We start from the raw sequence: 19,090 nt of genomic DNA, 5'->3' as shown, positions 1-19,090 counted from the left end.
GCACCATCCCATGTCCCTACATCTCCTCCCGCACCTCAACTCCATCTTTTAGTTAACCAGAATGTTTCAATTTCCCCAGCATGCCAACTAAAAACAGCATTTACTGTATGTACATATATGTAAGCTCTATTAGTATGTTACCTTTACTTTCAGCTTCTTCCAAGTCTTTTTTATTGGCCAACAGAATTTCTTCTCTCTGGTCAGTTAGTAGATCCGCTATGTGATAGATTATCTCTGCTCTCTACAGAGAGAGAAAAATCCTGTACTGTTATCATAGAAGCCAAGTGACTCGGGTATTCAGGCTCCGGGTCTCCTCAACCCCACTTCTTATCTACATACCTCTGGACCCTTTCTCCTCTGGCTCCTGAACTTGACTTCCAGCATACCTCAGACAGTTTACCCCTTGCAAGTAGTGGGACTACACAATTAAGCCTGCAGGCCCTGCTTCTGGCCTTTCCTGCATTTTGCCTGGTAGGTCTCTGTTCTTCCGTACCAACAAGGTGCAAGTGCCATGCTGTACACAGTGCCTTCCTGTACTCAGCCCAGCTGCAATGCAGTGGCACACTGAACAGTAGATTGCATGCAGCTGCTCCCTTTTGAGCAGTTTAAGGATCCTTTCAGTAAGAGCTATTGGGGCAGCTATTCTTTGGCATCCTCTACATGCAAATAGCTGCATTTGAAATAATTAGATCCATATAAAAATGCTGTTTCAAATGTACATAATTTCGTAATTACAGCTCGGTAGACCACATCCTTCTTCATCTCTCCCTCTCCCTCTCATGCAGGACATTATAATCTAAATGGTGGCCTTCAAAACAAGTGAGAATATGAGCTATTTGAGGCAGGGACCTGTCTTAAGTGTCTACTACTGTGACACGAGCAGTATACCCGTCAGTTCTAATAAATAAATGAAGCCACACTGGCATGTTACCTGGTCAGGCTGCAATGCTGCTAGGGACCTGCCTCCAGCTCGAGCCATTTCACCTTGTTGCTCTACCGTAGGGCCTGCGAAACACAAGAATTGGTGCTGTTCATAGCATGCATGTCTCAAGCTCAGAGAATGTTAAAGTCTCACACACACAGCCAAAAATATGAGAAAATAACTATCAAACTCCCCTCAGGAGCAGCCTGAGGCAGGCTGTGGCAGCTGGAGCCCCCGCCTGCACGGTGTCAGGCTCGTGGGGACAAAAGATCTATCTGGTTTCAAGATTAAACTAGATGGGTTTATGAAGGGGATGGTTTGATGAGATAACATGATCTTGGTAAATAATTGACCATTCATTATCAGTGGGAAATAGGTCAATGGAGGGATGATAGGAGTTACGATAGAGAACTTTCTGGGTGTCTGGCTGGTGAGTCTTGCCCACATGCTCAGGGTTTAGCTGATCGCCATATTTGGGGTCGGGAAGGAATTTTCCTCCAGGGTAGATTGGCAGAGGCCCTGGAGGTTTTTCGCCTTCCTGTGTAGCGTGGGGTACAGATCACAGCTGGAGGATTCTCTGCATCTTGGGGTCTTCAATGTATTTGAAGGCTTCAATATCTGAGATATAGGTGAGAGGATTATTCTAGGAGGGGTGGGTGAGATTCTGTGGCCTGCACTGTGCAGGGGGTCAGACTAGATGATCATAATGGTCCCTTCTGACCTTAAAGTCTATGAGTCAGTGGAGTGACATCATCATTGGGCACCCCGTGACATCATCGTCGGGTGCCCCATTGAAGGCGGTGCCCCAGACGACGGCTGAGTCGGCCTATAGTCACGGGCTGCCCCGACTCCTTTGCTTTATCTCACTACCCAGGAGATAGTAAGCATGTGATTCACACACGTTCAGGTAAAAATGCACATTCACAAAGCAAATTCATATTTCCATGAAAAACATTTCTATCAGGAAAGTACATTCCCCTTTCCCCCTACCCCAGATAAATCTGTGCAAAAATAAAAAGTCAGAAAATGATTTATAAGTAAATCCAGTACCAAAAGCCTAACCAAAACTCACAACAACCCAACAGCAGATATAACACAGTCATCCCGATCAATAACAGTTTCACAGCCCAGCAACCAACTTGCTCAGGAACTATATGTTCGAATACTGAAACTGTATTTTGCAACCTACCTAGTTAACCTTCTTTGCTCCACAAAGCACCTCTTTTCTTCACTTATGCTAATTTCTATAATTCCTAATCAGATGTAACAAACCAGATTGTGGAATGGAGGTTGGTGCAAGGAGACCATCAGGACTCCTGGAATTGATTCTCAGTACTAGGAGAGGAGCACGTTCTAGTGGCAGGCAATCTGGACTCCTGGTTTCTCTTGACAATTAGTGTAAGTTAAAAGTTAAGAAATGCAGGCAACGGTTGAGATGCTAAAGATACTGACCAACTGTTCCAGTCAACAGAGTGAAAAACAATAAGGAATTATATATATAAATTATAGAATTACAAAAAGGAATCTTAATCACAAGGTAAATCTAGTGGGAGATGGTAAAGTATTTGGTAAATACTTCTGCTCACATCTGGAACCAACCTGGATATATTTAATAGCAGAAGACTTATCCAGCCTTGCCCATTTCCTTCAGGGTAGGGGGCTAGTGGGGTGAGGGATGCAGGAGACAGGGCAGGACCCTGGAGATCTGGGTGGCAGGGCAGGCAGCTTGGGGTGGGAGACTGAGGGTCGGGGGGAGGAGCTCGGGGTGGGGGTCCCATCCAACGAGGCCTTCCCTCCCCCTCCCAGTCTCACCCCAGGCCACCGAGGCCTTCTCCCTCACTCACTCAGCCTCCAGGGGCCTTTTCTCGCCCCACAGCTCGAAGCCTTTTCTCTTCCCTCCCAGTGCTGTGGCTAAGGACCAGGGAGCAAAGGGGCAGGGGAGCTACTTACCCGGCCTGGTGGCAGGCAAGATGGTGAGCCCCAACCCTGCTGGCCACTCACTTGCTGGTGCAGCTGCTCCCAGTGGTCTCTCTACAGCAGAGGTGGGCAATAATTTCTGGAACCCCCTATCCTGAACCTCTCATCCCCAAACTCCTACATCCCCACATCCTCAGTCTTCTGCCACAACAGTCCTGCACCATCCACACACCGTAATCTGTGTCCTGAGCCCATCATACTCCCAACCTCTCTGCCCTGAGCCCTCACATACCCAACCCAAACTCCTGCACCCTCACATCCACAAGCCTGTGGCTTGTTCAATACCCTAACCCTACACCTGACCCCAACTCTCCCCAGCCAGGAGCCCCCTCCCCAAGCCAGCATCCCCTTCTCCACATCCTCCTGCATCCAAATTGCCTTGGTATAATATGCACCTCTCACCCTTTCCCACACCTGTGCTTGGTATAATATTCTTTACCTTAGTAAAGGAAATCATCTGCAAACACTTGGAAGATAAGAATGTGATAGGGAACAGCCAGCATGGATTTGTAAAGAACAAATCATGTCAAACCGATCTGATAGCTTTCGATAGGATAACGAGTCTTATGGATAAAGGGAGAAGCGGTGGATGTGGTATACCTAGACTTTAGTATGGCATTTGATATGATCTCGCATGATATTCTTATCAATAAACTAGGCAAATACAACTTAGATGGGGCTACTATAAGGTGGGTGCATAACTGGCTGGATAATAAATACTCTCTACGAATGGTTAACAGTTCACAATCCTGCTGGAAAGGTATAACAAGTGGGGTTCCACAGGGGTCTGTTTTGGGACCGGTTCTGTTCAATATCTTCATCAACAAATTTAGATATTGTCATAGAGAGTACACCTATTAAGTTTGCAGATGATACCAAGCTGGGAGGGGTTGCAACTAATCTGCAGGATAGGGTCATAATTCAAAATGATCTGGACAAATTGGAGAAATGGTCTGAGGTGAACAGGATGAAGTTTAATAAAGACAAATGCAAAGTGCTCCACTTAGGAAGGAACAATCAGTTTCACACATACAGAATGGGAAGTAACTGTCTAGGAAGGAGTACGGCAGAAAAGGATCTAGGTGTTATAGTGAACCACAAGGATCTAGGGGTTATAGTGAACCACAAGCTAAATATGAGTCAACAGTGTGACGCTGTTGCAAAAAAAAGCAAACATGATTCTAGGATGCATTAACAGATGTGTTGTAAGCAAGACACGAGAAGTCATTCTTCTGCTCTACTCTGCGCTGGTTAGGCCTCAGTTGGCGTAGTGTGTCCAGTTCTGGGCACCACATTTCAAGAAAGATGTGGAGGAGCTGGAGAAGATCCAGAGAAGAGCAACAAGAATGATTAAAGGTCTAGAGAAAGCGAAGTTACTCACCTCGGTGCAGTAACTGTCATTCTTCGAGATGATGTCCCCGTGGGTGCTCCACTGTTGGTGCTGGGCTTGACCCGGCGCTACAGAACGGAGATTTTTCCAGAAGCAGTACCCCGCTGGACCGCGCATGCGCCACGGTGTCTCATGGCATTAGTGCTCCTTTGACTAAATGCACGGTCTGGCCAGTTCCTTGAGGCCACCTCAGAATCTGTAACACAAGAGAAAAACGGACTCCGAAGCAGGGAGGAGGGCGAGTAGGGGAGCACCCATGGGGACACCATCTTGAAGAACGACAGTTACTGCACTGAGGTGAGTAACTTCGCTTTCTTCTTCGAGGATGTCCCCGTGGGTGCTCCACTCTTGGTGACTGAAGAGCAGTAGTTGCCAAATCGGAAGGCAGGAAAACAGAGTCACTATCTTTCTGTTGTGGAAAGCACTGCTGATGCCACCACAGAGTCCAACTGCCTCCTCAGAAGGAAGAAGTAGTGTTTAATAAAGGTGTCATGTGTGGACCACGTGGCTGCTCTACAAATATTTATCAGGGGAACTCCCTTAAGGAAGGCCACAGAGGTTGCCATAGCCCTAGTGCAAGGGTGCGCTGGGAGCGGAATATTCTTGGAGGCATAGGCCTCTGTTATGCAAGTAGTTATCAGTTTAGAAATTTGCTGCGATGATAAGGGCTGGCCTTTAGATCTATCAGCTAGGGATAGAATTAGCCGATCAGTTGGTCTAAAAGGTCTGGTATGGTCTAAATAGAAGGCCAAGGCTCTTCGGACGTTGAGTGTGTGAAAGGCCATGTCTCGCAGAGAGGCATGAGGTTTCGGGTAGAATACCGGAAGAATAATTGGTTCATTCATGTGAAAACTCGATACTATCTTAGGAATGAATCTGGGATAGAGTCTGAGGACTACCCCCTCTTTATTAAAAACGGTGTATGGGGGCATTGCCATTATGGCTGATAACTCGCCCACTCGACGTGCTGATGCAATGGCTAATAAAAAGACCATTTTCATCATCAAAATTCGTAGAGATATGGTGGCGAGTGATTCAAATGAGGGAGCCATCAAGGCTTCTAGGATGGTATCCAAGTTCCATACCGGAGGAGTGGGATTGCGTGGTGGGCTCACGTTTGTAAGGCTCCTGAAAAAATGTTTAATGGTTGGGTGGGCAAAGAGGGAGGTGTCATCAAACGGTTGCCTGAATGCAGAGATCGCTGCCTGGTGGACTCAGAGATGCTATCGAGAGTCCTGTTTGTTTTAGGTGGAATAAGTAATCAAGGATGTTTGGAAGAGCCATTGACTCAGGGAGCTGACGGTTGGCGGTACACCAGGATGCGAACCTGTGCCATTTGGAAAGGTAAGTTTTCCTGGTTGTTAGTCGTCTACTATGGATGAAGATACGTTTCACCTGCTCAGAGCGTAAGGATTTGGACGGATTCAGCCAGTTAGGAGCCATGCTGTAAGTTTGAGGGTGTGAATCTGGGGGTGTCGCAGAGAACTGTCTTTCTGAGTAAGGAGATCCGGAAGTAATGGAAACTGGATCGGCCTGCGAACGACATGTGATGGAGGAATGGAAACCAATGCTGGCGAGCCCATGCTGGAGCTATCAATATGATCGTGGCTCTGTCTGATTTCAGTTTCTGTAGAACTTTGGGGATGAGGACTATGGGAGGAAAGGCGTATAGAAGAGATACTCTCCAGTTGGTAAGGAACGTGTCTCCTAGGGATCCGGGGCTTAGACTGGCTCTGGAACAGTATTTGGAGCACTTCCTGTTGCGGTAGGTCGCAAAGAGATCTATGGTGGGGAAATCCCCATTGTCGAAAGAGGTTGTGGAGAATGCTGTCGTGTAGTTCCCACTTGTGTTCCGTGGCAAAGTGACTGCTGAGAAAATCCGCAATGACATTCGTGGTCCCTGGTAAGTAGGACGCCACAGGTATTATGTCATGGTGAATGCACCATTTTCAAAATCGGACAGGAATATGCTCTCAGACTTCTGGGTGTAGCTCCTATTTGTGCTGTTGTGCAAAATGTCGCCTGAGCGTGTCTGCTGTCGTGTTGTCGTCCCCCGGGATATATGCCGCCATAATTATGATCAGGGCTTGACAAATAGTGTAATCTACTCGCCCATGCTGGAAGAGCCGGCGTGGAGCAATCTGTGCATGCCCAGAACGATCTGTGCATGCGCAGAACTGCACAGTTGGCCCTGATTATGATGTTGTGTCGAATGCACCAGTTCCACAGATGCACAGCTTCCCTGCGCAGAGTGCGGGAGCGGGCTCTGCCTTGTTTGTTTATATAATAGACTGTTGTCATATTGTCTGTAAGAATTTGTACCCTCTGGTTGCGTATCCAGGTGAGGAAGTGGTTGCAAGCATTGTACACGACTCATAACTTGAGCAGATTTGTATGGCAGAGCAATTCTTGTGGCGACGAATGGCCTTGCACTTGTTTGTCCTGCATATGGGCCCCCCAGCCAAGCAGGGAGGTGCCTGTAGTCACCTGGATGGTAGGCTGGGGGTGTGGAACGGGATACCCGCTAACATGTTGTGGGGGATTATACACCACTTCAAAGATCTCCTGACTGCTTTTGGTATGGTGCCCATTCTGTGCACATTGTGTTTGTCAGCTGTGTATACAGTCGATATCCATTGTTGCAGGCTTCTGAAATGTAGGCGTGCATGGGCGATGACATAAGTTGCGGCTGCCATATGCCCTATCAGTTGCAGGCAGGTGAGCACCAGAACTGTAGGGCTTGTAGTAAGGACCTGAACAAGATCTTGGATCATGCTGAGTCTGGCGTTGGGAAGGTAGACGTGTTCCGTAACAGAGTAGAGATGAATGCCTATAAAGTCTATAATCTGTTGAGGGATGATTTCTGGACATTGATTATCAGGCCTAGGTTGTTGTGGAGACTGCGATCGGGCCTCGTTGAAGGATCGGGCTCTGAGGAGGCAATCATCCAGTTAAGGGAAGATTATGATTCCTAGACGACGCAGGAAGGCCGCTACTACAGCAAGTGTCTTGGAAAACACCCTTGGGGATGAAAGGCCGAATGGCAGTACTTTGTATTGGTAATGTTCGGAGCCTACCAGGAAGCGGAGAAAGCGCCTGTGGGCAGGGTGCACTGTGATGTGAAAGTAAGTATCTTGTAAATCGAGGGATGCAAACCAGTCTTCTTGCTGCAACGCCGGTATGATGGTGGCGAGAGTAACCATCTTGAATCGTTGCCTTCGCACGTATCGGTTAAGACCACGGAGGTCCAGTATGGGTCTCCAACCACTGGACTTTTTCCTGTGTCAGAAAATAGCAGGAGTAATACCTCTCCACTGAAAGGGTTGCGGCACTCTCTCTCTGTGGCTCCTATACTGAGGAGGTGTTCTATCTCTTACTTGAGGAGGAGCTCATGAGATAGGTCCCTGAAAAGGGATGGGAAGGGAGGGGTGTTCGTGGGACAGGATGTGAAGGGGATAACATAGCCCGTTGTTATTGTGGCCCAATGGTGTTGGAAGGGCCACAGGTGGTGGTGAAAGTGTGGTATCGGCATTTGAGGCAGAAAGAGTTGGCAATCCCTCGAGCAACACAGCAAACTTGTTGTTTGGATTGTGGCTGAATTGTAGGTCTGGAGGCCTGTGGGTATTGTCTTTGAGGACATTGTTTAGGGCATTGTTGTTTGTACTGTTGTTGCTGTGCATAAGGGGACGGTCTGTCTCTGATAGGGTGTATACTTTTTGCGTCTATAAGGCGGCATAAACATATCTAAGGTTCTTAAGGTGGTACGCGAGTCCTTGCCAGAATGGAGTAGCTGGTCTGTTTTCTCTACAAACAGGCCTTGTGTCAAAGGGCAAGTCCTCTACCTTAGACTGAAGTTCCCTGGGGACCGCCAACATATGGAGCCACAAGGTACTGTGCATAATGACAGTTGTTGCTGTCGTTCTAGCCTCAGCGTCGGCCGTGTCAAGGGCGATGTTCAACGCTGAACGGGAAGCGGTATAGCCCTCACGAATAATGGCCTTGAGCAACTGGCATTGTGTGTCCGGCAGGTGTTCGAGTAGCTGGACTAACTTCGCACAATTGTTGAAGTTATGGTTGGCTAGCAATGCAGAGTAGTTGGCCATTCGAAGTATGGACGTGGTCGAGGAGTAAACTTTTCGTCCGAGCAGGTCAAGACGTTTGTTATCCTTTTCCCCAGCAGTTTTGTACTGGGGGGCTTTTGCGCGTTGCTGTGATGCGTCAATGACCAGCGAATTCAGCTGGGGATGGGTGAACAGGAACTCCACCCCCGTAGCCGGGACGTAATATTTCTTATCGGCCTTTTTATTTGTTGGCGGGGCCATGGCAGGAGTTTGCCAGATGGCGCTGGCGATCTCAAATATAGCCTCATCCAGAAACAGCGCAACTTTGGAAGCATGGGAAGAAGGATGTAGCTTTCGCAACAGATGGTGCTGTTTCTGTTGGATTTCCGTGAGCTTCACGTTCGGCGTATCAACTACCCGGCGAAAGAGGTCTTGGAATTCCTTAAGGTCATCGGAAGGTAACATCTCCGGTGAGGATGGCATCATCCAGAGAAGAGGAAGCTACAACTGTGGGAGAGGCTTGGTGTGGTGCCTCTATCTCTACGACTTGTGGTAGTTCTACGATGGGTTGTTCCACAGAAGGTACGTCAGTGGACGGAGTCGGTGGTCTGGCTGCTGCCGGAGTGGAGGATCCACTCCTGCCATGAGTGAACCGTGATGGAGCTGGTGATGGTGAAGAGCGGATCGATCGGGAGTAACGGTCTCAATAGTCATGATGTGCTTGCCAGCGGTCATCATAATGAGAGTGGTATGAGTGCCTGTAGTTGTATCTATACCTGGAACCTCGAAAATAGGAGGGAGACGTTGGTGACCTGGCTCTACGGTGAGAGCAGCAAGAAAATGGCGATAGTTATATCTGTGGTAATAGGGTCTTGGTGGAGGCATTTACTTTCTCCACGCCACTCATGATTTTATATACCTCTATCATATCCCCCCTTAGTCTCCTCTTTTCCAAGCTGAAAAGTCCCAGTCTCTTTAATCTTTCCTCATATGGGACCCCGTTCCAAACTCCTAATCATTTTAGTTGCCCTTCTCTGAACCTTTTCTAATGCTAGTATATCTTTTTGAGATGAGGAGACCACATCAGTACACAGTATTAAAGATGTGGGCATACCATGGATTTATATAAGGGCAATAAGATATTCTCCTTCTTATTCTCTATCCCTTTTTTAATGATTCCTAACATCCTGTTTGCTTTTTTGACTGCCACTGCACACTGCGTGGACATCGTCAGAGAACTATCCACAATGACTCCAAGATCTCTTTCCTGATTAGTTGTAGCTAAATTAGCCCCCATCATATTATATGTATAGTTGTAAGTAATGGCTCTAGGCATTTCTTAAAGCCGGATGAACCCGGCATTGCGCCTTCTGTCAGGGTCACAGTGAGAGTTCTATTAGTGGTTGTCCCTGTGACCGTTACTGCTATTAAAGCTCTGTTATAATTGTTTTTCTGGTTTTCTTACCTTTTTTTATTATTATTATTATTATTAAAAGGAGTGGCTGGCTTAGTAGCTGTGGGCAGGTGCCCGCCAAAGTGAGGACTCCATGAGACGCTGACAGAAATTATTTAGTTAGTTAGTTAGAGAAACAGGATGAAGCAAAGTGTCAACACATGGCGAAGAGATAGGGAAAGCAAAACCGGACGGTTTCTCACTCTCCCTCAGAAGAAGCTGAGAAGAACGAAGAGCTCTGTCCGTAACAGAGGACGGTAAAATAGGAACTGAAGGGGGGGGGCGCCAAGCTGAGCACAGCGTTGAGAGGAGCCTCGTGCATGTGCAGCTCACAGACACTGCCTGAAAAGCTCTACTCCATGACTCCAGGACATCCCTACACCTTGCATGGAGCACCCACTGGGACATCACTGGAAGAAGAAATGCTGACTTGCACTTGGAGCAGAAAGAAATGAGGTTTCTGAGGGTCCTTAGTTTCTGGAGAAATTCATTCCACAGAATCAAATCATCCTGCAGAAAGTTGTCTTCTGCACAGATGAGCTTTACTCTTATTAAGGAGAGAGTAAGTACTAGGACCTTAAACCTGATTTGCTAGAATACGAGAAATGACAATAGGGAGTGAAAAACAGGTTTGATATGCTCCCAGTAGCCTGAGGCAATGCACTGCAGTTTTCTGTACAAGTTGGAGTTTTTTAAATGCTGAAGGCTTTATGCCCAGGAATGCTGCACTGCTGTAATCCAGCCAAGAGGTGATGAGGGCATGAATAAACGAGGCAAGGTTTTTGTTCACCAGCGTGAGAGTCTCCTAACCAAGGATAAATTTTAGAAAACTACTTGTGGATGATGCTGTGTGAGACCACAGCTTCAGCAAGGAGTCCAAGATTACTCCTAAACTACAGCATAAATTGCTTACTGTTGATGAGTGCCATTGTGTCTCAGAAGCCCACAGGTGTTCACTTCTCTGTGTCAGCAACTTTAGTAAGGCTTGACATAGTCAGTGAACCCCCAAACTCCCTGTAGTCTAAATCTGTACCACAAGGTGTTGTGTGAAGTATTCTACACACACTGGCAACAAGCTAGTCTCATTCATTGTGCGGTGTATGACTCGAATGTGTAAAAAAGGTAATAAATATGTGCTAGAATTATTTTTTTCCTGTGTTTGGCAAGCCTGTACCAGGCAATGGAATGTGGCTCTGCCTAACTGTATTGCTGATGTTTGTCTGTTTGGTTGAAGGAGTGTATGCTGTGCCCAGCAGTTGCAAGCTGTGAGCTTCTAAACAAGGTTTGAAATCCAGAAGCCTCTGTTCACTGACTGAGCCTTAATCAGAGGGCAGGGCTATCGGGAAGAACAGGGCTTTATAAAGCAGTGAGTCAGTCATCAGGGAGCTTTGCGGCCAGGGAACTTTGAAAACAGGGAGTTTCAAGAGGGAATTTAGAAGGGTAGTGGGAAGGAGATGAGGCACACTCACCATTGTTCAAAATCTTTAAACTAAACTATAATCAAAACTTCCTGATTTAAATAAAAACCCTATCAATAACCTAGGTAGCTGTAGGAGACAATGCAGGCAGAAGCCCACCACCAGAGTGGGGGCTATCCTGTTTATTGCACTCAGTGTAGCACGTATGATTATCTGCCCTGTGGGCGGCTGGCGTACGTGTGCATTCAGTGCAAGGAGCTCCTCGCCCTCAGACACTGTGTACGGGCTTTGGAGGCCAGGGTGGCTGAACTGCAGGAGCTAAGTGAGGCAGAGAGGTATGTTGACGAGGCTTTCTGGGACACTGTAGAATTGTCTGACCTCCAGTCAGCCAGCCCCTGCACTGTTAAGGAGGATGAAAGGCTAGGGAAGGAGAACAGTCAACAAGAGCAGAGGAAAACCTTCCCATAGTTGGACTCTCCTTCCAGATGATGTTAGGGTATCCTCTCGCACTGAGGTTACCTCTCCAGGGAAGGAAACACCAGTCATTAGGAAAAGGCAGGTGTTAGTAATGGGGGATTTGATCATTAGAAACCTAGAAAGCTGGGTTTGCGATGACTGGGAGAATAATATGGTGATTTGCCTGCCTGGTGTGAAGGTTTCAGATTTCTCGAGGCATCTAGATAGACTTATGTGCTGTGCTAGGGAGAAGCCGGTGGTTGTGGTATATGTAGGTACCAATGACATAGGGAAGGATAGGAGAAACATTCTGGAGGCCAAATTTAGGCTGCTAGGAAAGAGACTGAAATCCAGGACCTCTATGGTGGCTCTCTCAGAAATGCTTCCAGTTCCATGTACAGGGCCAGGTAGACAGGCAGAGCTTTAGAGTCTCAATGCATGGATGAGATGATGGTGTAGAGAGGAAGGGTTTCGATTTATAAGGAACTGGGGAAACTTTTGGGATGGGGAGCCTACACAGGAAGGATGGACTCCACCTAAACCGAAGTGGATCCAGACTGCTGGCACTTAGTTTAAAAACTGCTCTGCGACCTTTTTAATGTTAAGGGAGGAGGGAAAGCAGAGGAGCAAATGGATCGGACAGAGACATCTCTTAGAGGAGAGTCTATTGATAGAGATTCTCTACGTTTTAGTCAGGAGAAGAGGGTGGAATAGGATAAAGTATGGGCCAGATCAGACGAGAAACATTCACAGAAAGAATCTGACGCTTCAGAAAAGGGCAGACAAATAAACAGTGACAAGGTTTTAAAGTGCTTGTACACAAATGCTAGAAGTCTAAATAATAAGATGGGTGAACTAGAGTACCTCGTGTTAAAGGAGGATATTGATATAATAAACATCACATAAACCTGGTGCAGTGAGGACAATCAATGGGACACATTCATACCGGGGTACAAAATATATCGGAAGGACAGAACAGGTCATGCGGGGGGTAGAGTGGCACTATATGTGAAAGAAAATATAGAATCAAATGAAGTAAAAATCTTAAATGAATCAACATGTTCCACAGAATCTCTATGGATAATAATTCCATGCACTAATAAGAATGCAACAGTAGGGATCTATTATCGACCACCTGACCAGGACAACAATAGTGATTATTAAATGCTAAGGGAGATTAGAGAGGCTATCAAAATAAAAAAAACTCAATAACAGTAGGGGATTTCAATTATCCCCATATTGACCGGGCACATGTCGCCTCAGGATGAAATGCAGAGACAAAATTTCTCAATATTGTACCTTAAATGACTGCTTCTTGGAGCAGCTGGTACAGGAACCCACAAGGGGAGAGGTGATTCTCGATTTAGTCCTGAGTGGCACACAGGATCTGGTCCAAGAGGTAACTATAACAGGACTGCTGGGAAATAGTGACCATAATATAACAACATTTAACATTCCTGTGGTGGGAAGAACACCTCAGCAGCCCAACCTATGGCATTTAATTTCAGAAAGAGAAACTATACAAAAATGAGGAGATTAGTCAAACAGAAATTAAAAGGTACAGTGACTAAAGTAAAATCCTTGTAAGCTGCATGGACACTTTTCAAAGGCACCATAATAGATGCCCAACTTAAATGTATAGCCCAAATTAACACACACAGTAAAAGAACTAAAATAGAGCCATCGCGGCTTAACAACCATGCAAAAGAAGCAGTGACAGATAAAAAGGCATCTTTTAAAAAGTAGAAGTCAAATCCTAGTGAGGAAAATAGAAAGAAGCATAAACACTGCTGTGACGGGGTGGGCTGCCTCCACCCCGCGGACGCGGACCCACCCCGCATTGAACCCACGGTCACCCTAACACTCCTCGGGACGGCGCGAAAGGTCTGCTGCCGGCAGGGAGCTGGGGGACGAGGGAAGAGGCCGAGCTAACGTGCGCGGCGGCTGACGTCACCACGTCGGAATGCCGGCGCGGACATTTAAATCTAGCTGGGCCAGGAGTGCGGGAGGAGGTAGGCGGAGGATGCCGGAGTGGAGGAGGTAGAGGAAACAGACTAGGGAGGAGAGAAGATGGACTCACGCGGCTGGGACCGAGACTGGTAGGGGAGTCACGGGGGAGACGGAGGGTCTGAACGGGGAGAGGGAAATAGGAAGCAGCCCAGGGCAGGGCAAGGAGCTTGCGTGCTGGTGAGTTTTGGGCAAGCGCCCCACCAGCAGGACAGGACCCAGTGATCCTATCCTTAGGGCCCTGGGCTGGGGTCCGGGAGAGAGGGTGGGCCCGGACCCCCCTATTCCCCATTTGGCGAGGAAATCGAGAGTGCCACAATGAACAAAGGGGAGCGGTGGAGAAACAGAGAAACGGAGGGTGGGCTAGCCACCTCCATTACAACTGCCAACTGAAGTGTAAAAATGTAATAAGAAAAGCCAAAGAGGAGTTTGAAGAACAGCTAGCCAAAAACTGAAAAGATAATAACAAAATGTTTTTTAAGTACATCAGAAGTAAGAAGCCTGCTAAAGAGCCAGTGGGGCCCCTGGACAATCGAGATATAAAAGGAGCACTTAAAGATGATAAAGTCATTGCGGAGAAACTAACTGATTTCTTTGCTTCAGTCTTCACAGCTGAGGATGTTAGAGAGATTCCCAAACCTGAGCTGTCCTTCGTAGGTGACAAATCTGAGGACTTATCACAGACTGAAGTGTCATTAGAGGAGGTTTTGGAATGAATTGATAAACTTAACAGTAACAAGTCACCGGGACCAGATGGCATTCACCCAAGAGTTCTGAAAGAGCTCAAATGGGAAACTGCGGAACTATTAACTATGGTTTGTAACCTATCCTTTAAATCAGCTTCTGTACCCAATGACTGGAAGATAGTTAACATAACGCCAATATTTAAAAAGGGCTCTAGAAGCAATCCTGGCAATTACAGACTGGTAAGTCTAACGTCAGTACCGGGGAAATTAGTAGAAACAATAGTAAAGAATAAAATTGTCAGACACATAGAAGAACGTAATTTGCTGGGCAAAAGTCAACATGGTTTCTGTAAAGAAATCATATCTTACTATTTATTACAGTTCTTTGAAGGGGTCAGCAAACATGTGGACAAGAGGGATCCAGTAGATATAGGGTACTTAGATTTCCAGAAAGCCTTTGACAAGGTCCCTCACCAAAGGCTCTTACGTAAATTAAGTTGTCATGGGATAAGAGGGAAGATCCTTCCATGGATTGAGAACTGGTTAAAAGACAGGAAACAAAGGGTAGGACTAAATGGTACATGGAGAGGAGTAACTAGCGGTGTTCCCCAAGGGTCAGTCCTAGGACCAATCCTATTCAACTTATTCATAAATGATCTATAGAAAGGGGTAAACAGTGAGGTGGCAAAGTTTGCAGATGATACTAAACTGCTCAAGGTAGTTAAGACCAAAGCAGACTGTGAAGAACTTCAAAAAGATCTCACCAAACTAAGTGATTGGGCAACAAAATGGCAAATGAAATGTAATGTGGATAAATGTAAATAATGCACATTGGAAAAAATAACCCCAACTATACATACAATGAAGGGAACTAATTTAGCTACAACTAATCAGCGATAAAACTTCTTACAGGGTTTGAAGCCCTGATGGCCAGGCATGCCCTGCTGCAGGCGAGTGGAGCACTGCATCGGGGTGAAAGGGAGGAGCACAAAGGAGAGTCTTTAAAGTATGTTTGCAGGTACTTAACTGAAGCACAGAGATAACCAGACAAGGAATTAGCAAGTGAAAAACACAACTTGAAGGGAGCAGAAGGCTGTTCCAACGACTGTCACGGTGGTAAGAAGGAACTGAGTGGGGAAGGGGCCAGCAAGGGTATATATGCACTAATATACTGGCACCACTGCAGGGGGCTCCCTGCTGGCCCTAAGGGTACTGCTGAGGGACAATCTTCCAACAATGCATGCACGCTGTGCGCACACACCTATATTGGAATGCACATGAACAATCACATGAAGACGACGCCTACCTTACTATTATCCTTCATCCAGTTCCCATCTCAAATTTTCAAATACTAACTTACCTGCAGGTTTTACCTCTGAAAAAAAAGTGCCAACTTTTTTCCCCTCCACAATATCTGTGATGACGTGTCCGGAGATCTTTGGATGGGTTCCATTTGCGATCACTACAGAGGTGCCACCTTGGAGGGCCCATAAAGCTGCCTTCACCTACAAGGGAGGATAAAAGCTAGTCTTGAGGAAAAATCTCAATGCTTCATAAGCATTCTCCTGGCTCTCGAACTCTGTTCTTAGTAATCACCTCTATCTTACTTGCCTTTGGTCTTTTAGATTGTAAATTGTAAGTAGGGACCATCTTCACTTAATATGTTTGGAAACACATGAGAGCTACTCCAATCTAAGTAATTAATTTTGAAACAAGACTTATTCCTGCTTTGTATTCTGTTCTTTGGCTAGTTTCTAACTCATGGCTATATTTTAAGCTTCCTTAACAGTTGACTGTGAGAAATTTTGTCAAAGGCTTTTTGAAAATACAAAAATAGGCATATTGTATTCTCCCGCATCCACTCTTATTACCATGCTTAAAGTATTCTAGTAGATTGAAGAGCTTAGTTTTCATTGGCTAAAACTATCCTGGCTTGTCTCTATTATGTCATGATCTAGATTTTTATAAGTTTTCTAATTTATAAATATGTTTTCATATGATAGTTTCAACTAGTTTTCCTGGTACTGGTAAGAGAATCATTTGTATTTAATTCTCAGAAATGCTGCTTGTGCATTTTTAATGGAAAAGGCAAAAAACCTGCTATTTTCCAGTACGTTATTTTAAAGAGAGATTACACATTTGTGAACCAGCTCAGCCACTTCATTCTTGAACTTCTTAAGGAGTCTTGAATATTTACCATCTTGGCACCTTATAGTTGGAAAGCTTATTTCATCTCTACAGCCATGAATGGCAAGCTTTTTTGGACAATGACCACTACTCTGTTTGCCTAGAACAACTGAGGTCTGGTTCTTGGTTGGGCCCCAGTGTAGTTCAGTGTATCCAACAATTCTCTCATGGGCCTCCAGCTTCAAAATTTCCTGCTGTTTCTATGCCTTTGGTAATTGCTATTCAAAATGTGTTATGGCCCTTAGATTTTTATACTGTGTTTCACCTGTTGTAGGTTCATGCTGTTTGTCCCACTAGTGCTAAGTTTTCATTTTTTTCTTGCCCTCCTCCTCCCTTTTCTGCTCAGAGGGATGCATGCGGTTTGATATACGGTCTGCTTAAGAAGGTGCCAATGCTAAGTCTGAAGACTTCCAATTTCCTCACTTTTTAAAGGCTATTCTGATGTGGTTCCTAAATTTGTGTTTTGTTTTAAGTTCCCTTTCTGAAGTTAGTGTCACTGTGCTGGATTTTGTATGATCCCTCTCAAGTAATTAATTTAGTCATACAGAAGTCAATGTTAAATTATGGGTCAATTATAATTTCTACTTGTACCTGCTCCTGCCTTCTGCTTAGGACTAAGCCAAGAATAGCCTCTCCTCAGGTTCTCGAGAGAGTCGGGATATACATTCCCATTTAATTAGTTAACCAGTTTAACGTTCAGTTTAACCAGTTAACTGATTAAATGGGGCAGGCAGGGAAGTCACCATCTGCCATGACCAGGATGGAACAGCCCAGCTGCTTCTGAACCCAAACTGGGCTGAGAGCTGGCACATGGCCGGAAACCACTCGTTTACCTGTTCACATCCCTACTAGACAGCAATCATTTAAGTTATCAAAAAAATTGATTCTCAATCCACAGTGCACTGTCACATTTGACCTGTTCACCTATGGCAAAAAATCCAAAGAGCCGCACCAGAATGGTCAAGGGGGAAAAAAAAAATGGAGGCTGCCCCTTTAAGAAACAAGCGTAGGCTTTTTGGCCATATCAGGCTCCCATTGACAGCCACCAACTTGGGCGACATTTTGAATTGCACCCCAGTGAGCTGCACTTTTGGGGGAGAAGAGCAGCATGCGACTCGCAAGTCGTGGGTTGGTCACCCCGACCTATGGTATCTGAATCACCTATTATTCTTTTATACTCAGTTGCCGCTGATTGTCCTCTTTCTCTTCCTGATTAGAATACAAGTAGCATAAAGGTACCAGTATGTTTGTACTATTACTTGGTATTTGCAGCCCAACAGATTGTGATGTATGGCCAGGGCTTGACAAATTAGCCAATCTACTCACCCATGGCGAGTAGATTTTAGCCTGATGGGGCTGTGCAGCGTGGTCAGTGCATGCGCAGCATGCGCTTCAGCACGGCTGGCAAGCAGGGCTCACCACCGCTTGGCAAGCCCTATGTATGGTCATCCTCATTGAAGAAACTCTGATTTTATGGAATCTTTCAGAGACAGGGTTGCTTTCTTCCTCTGTCACTTTCCTGAATAATTTACAGGCCAGGATTACAGTGCCCCCTTTGACTTGGATTCCACAGTTCAGATATGCCTATGTCAAGTTCCTTTTCCACTTTCCAGCCTGTCTAATTTGCTTATTTTTGTTTTTAAGCTTTTCACATTACTATACCAACATGTATAATGTTGTTTTGATCGTCTACTTTTATTTAACCCATCTGTCTGGCACGATATAGCTTTCCCAGAATATACCTCTGATCTCTATTCATCTAGTCGTTTTAGGTATAAAGTCCAATCCTGTACTAGGAGATTCAGACTTTCCTTTTTAAATAAAATATCCTCAACTGGTGCTCTTGTACTCCAGGGCTGTGTCTACATTGGCACCCCTTTCCGGAAAAGGGATGCTAATGTAGCACTTTGGAATAGGCAAATCCGCGGGGGATTTAAATATCCCCCGCGGTATTTGCATTAACATGGCTGCCGCTTTTTTCCGGCTTGGAGATAAGCCGGAGAAAAGCGCCAGTCTAGACGTGATTCTCCGGAAAATAAAGTCTTTTCCGGAGGATCTCTTATTCCTACTTGAAAGGAATAAGATATTTAAATCCCCCGCGGATTTGCCTATTCCAAAGTGCTATATTAGCATCCCTTTTCCAGAAGGGATGCCAGTGTAGACACAGCCCTGGAGTGCTTCTTTGCACCTGCGAGCTTTCTCCATGCTACTAATTTAAATTCTATGCAAGGGGACACAGCTTCACTTTAGTTAAAGATCTAATTCATTTTTGTATAAGCTCTCATTTCTCCCCAAAGTTTGCATTAAAGTTGAAACCCTCCTCTCTACATGCCATGAGACACTGAACTTCATCGTATTTAGCCAGCCCTTCATATGGAACTGTACCATTTTAGACAGTGATACTGTAGAAGCATTGCCTCTTTCCCAATAATCAACATTTATGGTAGATTTTAAGTCATCTTCCCCAACAATTAACTAGCTAGTATTAATATAAACCACAACAGTGGACTCCCTTCCCACATTCATTCTAAGT

General features: G+C 45.7%; 1 protein-coding gene across 7 annotated transcripts in view; it reads right to left on the bottom strand.

The window, feature by feature from the left end:
* The window catches only part of ALDH18A1 (aldehyde dehydrogenase 18 family member A1), a 98,987-nt gene that overhangs the window by 27,042 nt on the left and 52,855 nt on the right, over nt 1-19,090 (bottom strand). For all 7 annotated transcript variants that reach the window (XR_012905502.2, XM_006129393.5, XM_075934426.2 and 4 more), the window contains exons 9-11: nt 15,731-15,875; nt 932-1,005; nt 142-241 (exon numbers count right to left, since the gene is read on the bottom strand). Coding sequence is in view for 6 of the 7 variants with exons in the window: in XM_006129393.5 (XP_006129455.3) it covers nt 142-241; nt 932-1,005; nt 15,731-15,875 (319 nt within the window). In the remaining variant the exon portion in view is untranslated. The remainder of the gene's footprint in view (nt 1-141; nt 242-931; nt 1,006-15,730; nt 15,876-19,090) is intronic.

Source organism: Pelodiscus sinensis, chromosome 8, assembly GCF_052426305.1.
Source record: "Pelodiscus sinensis isolate ZL-2025 chromosome 8, ASM5242630v1, whole genome shotgun sequence".
Lineage (NCBI taxonomy): Eukaryota > Metazoa > Chordata > Testudines > Trionychidae > Pelodiscus > Pelodiscus sinensis.
Note: the sequence above shows the minus strand (reverse complement) of the source record. Positions and strands in the feature narration are given on the sequence as shown.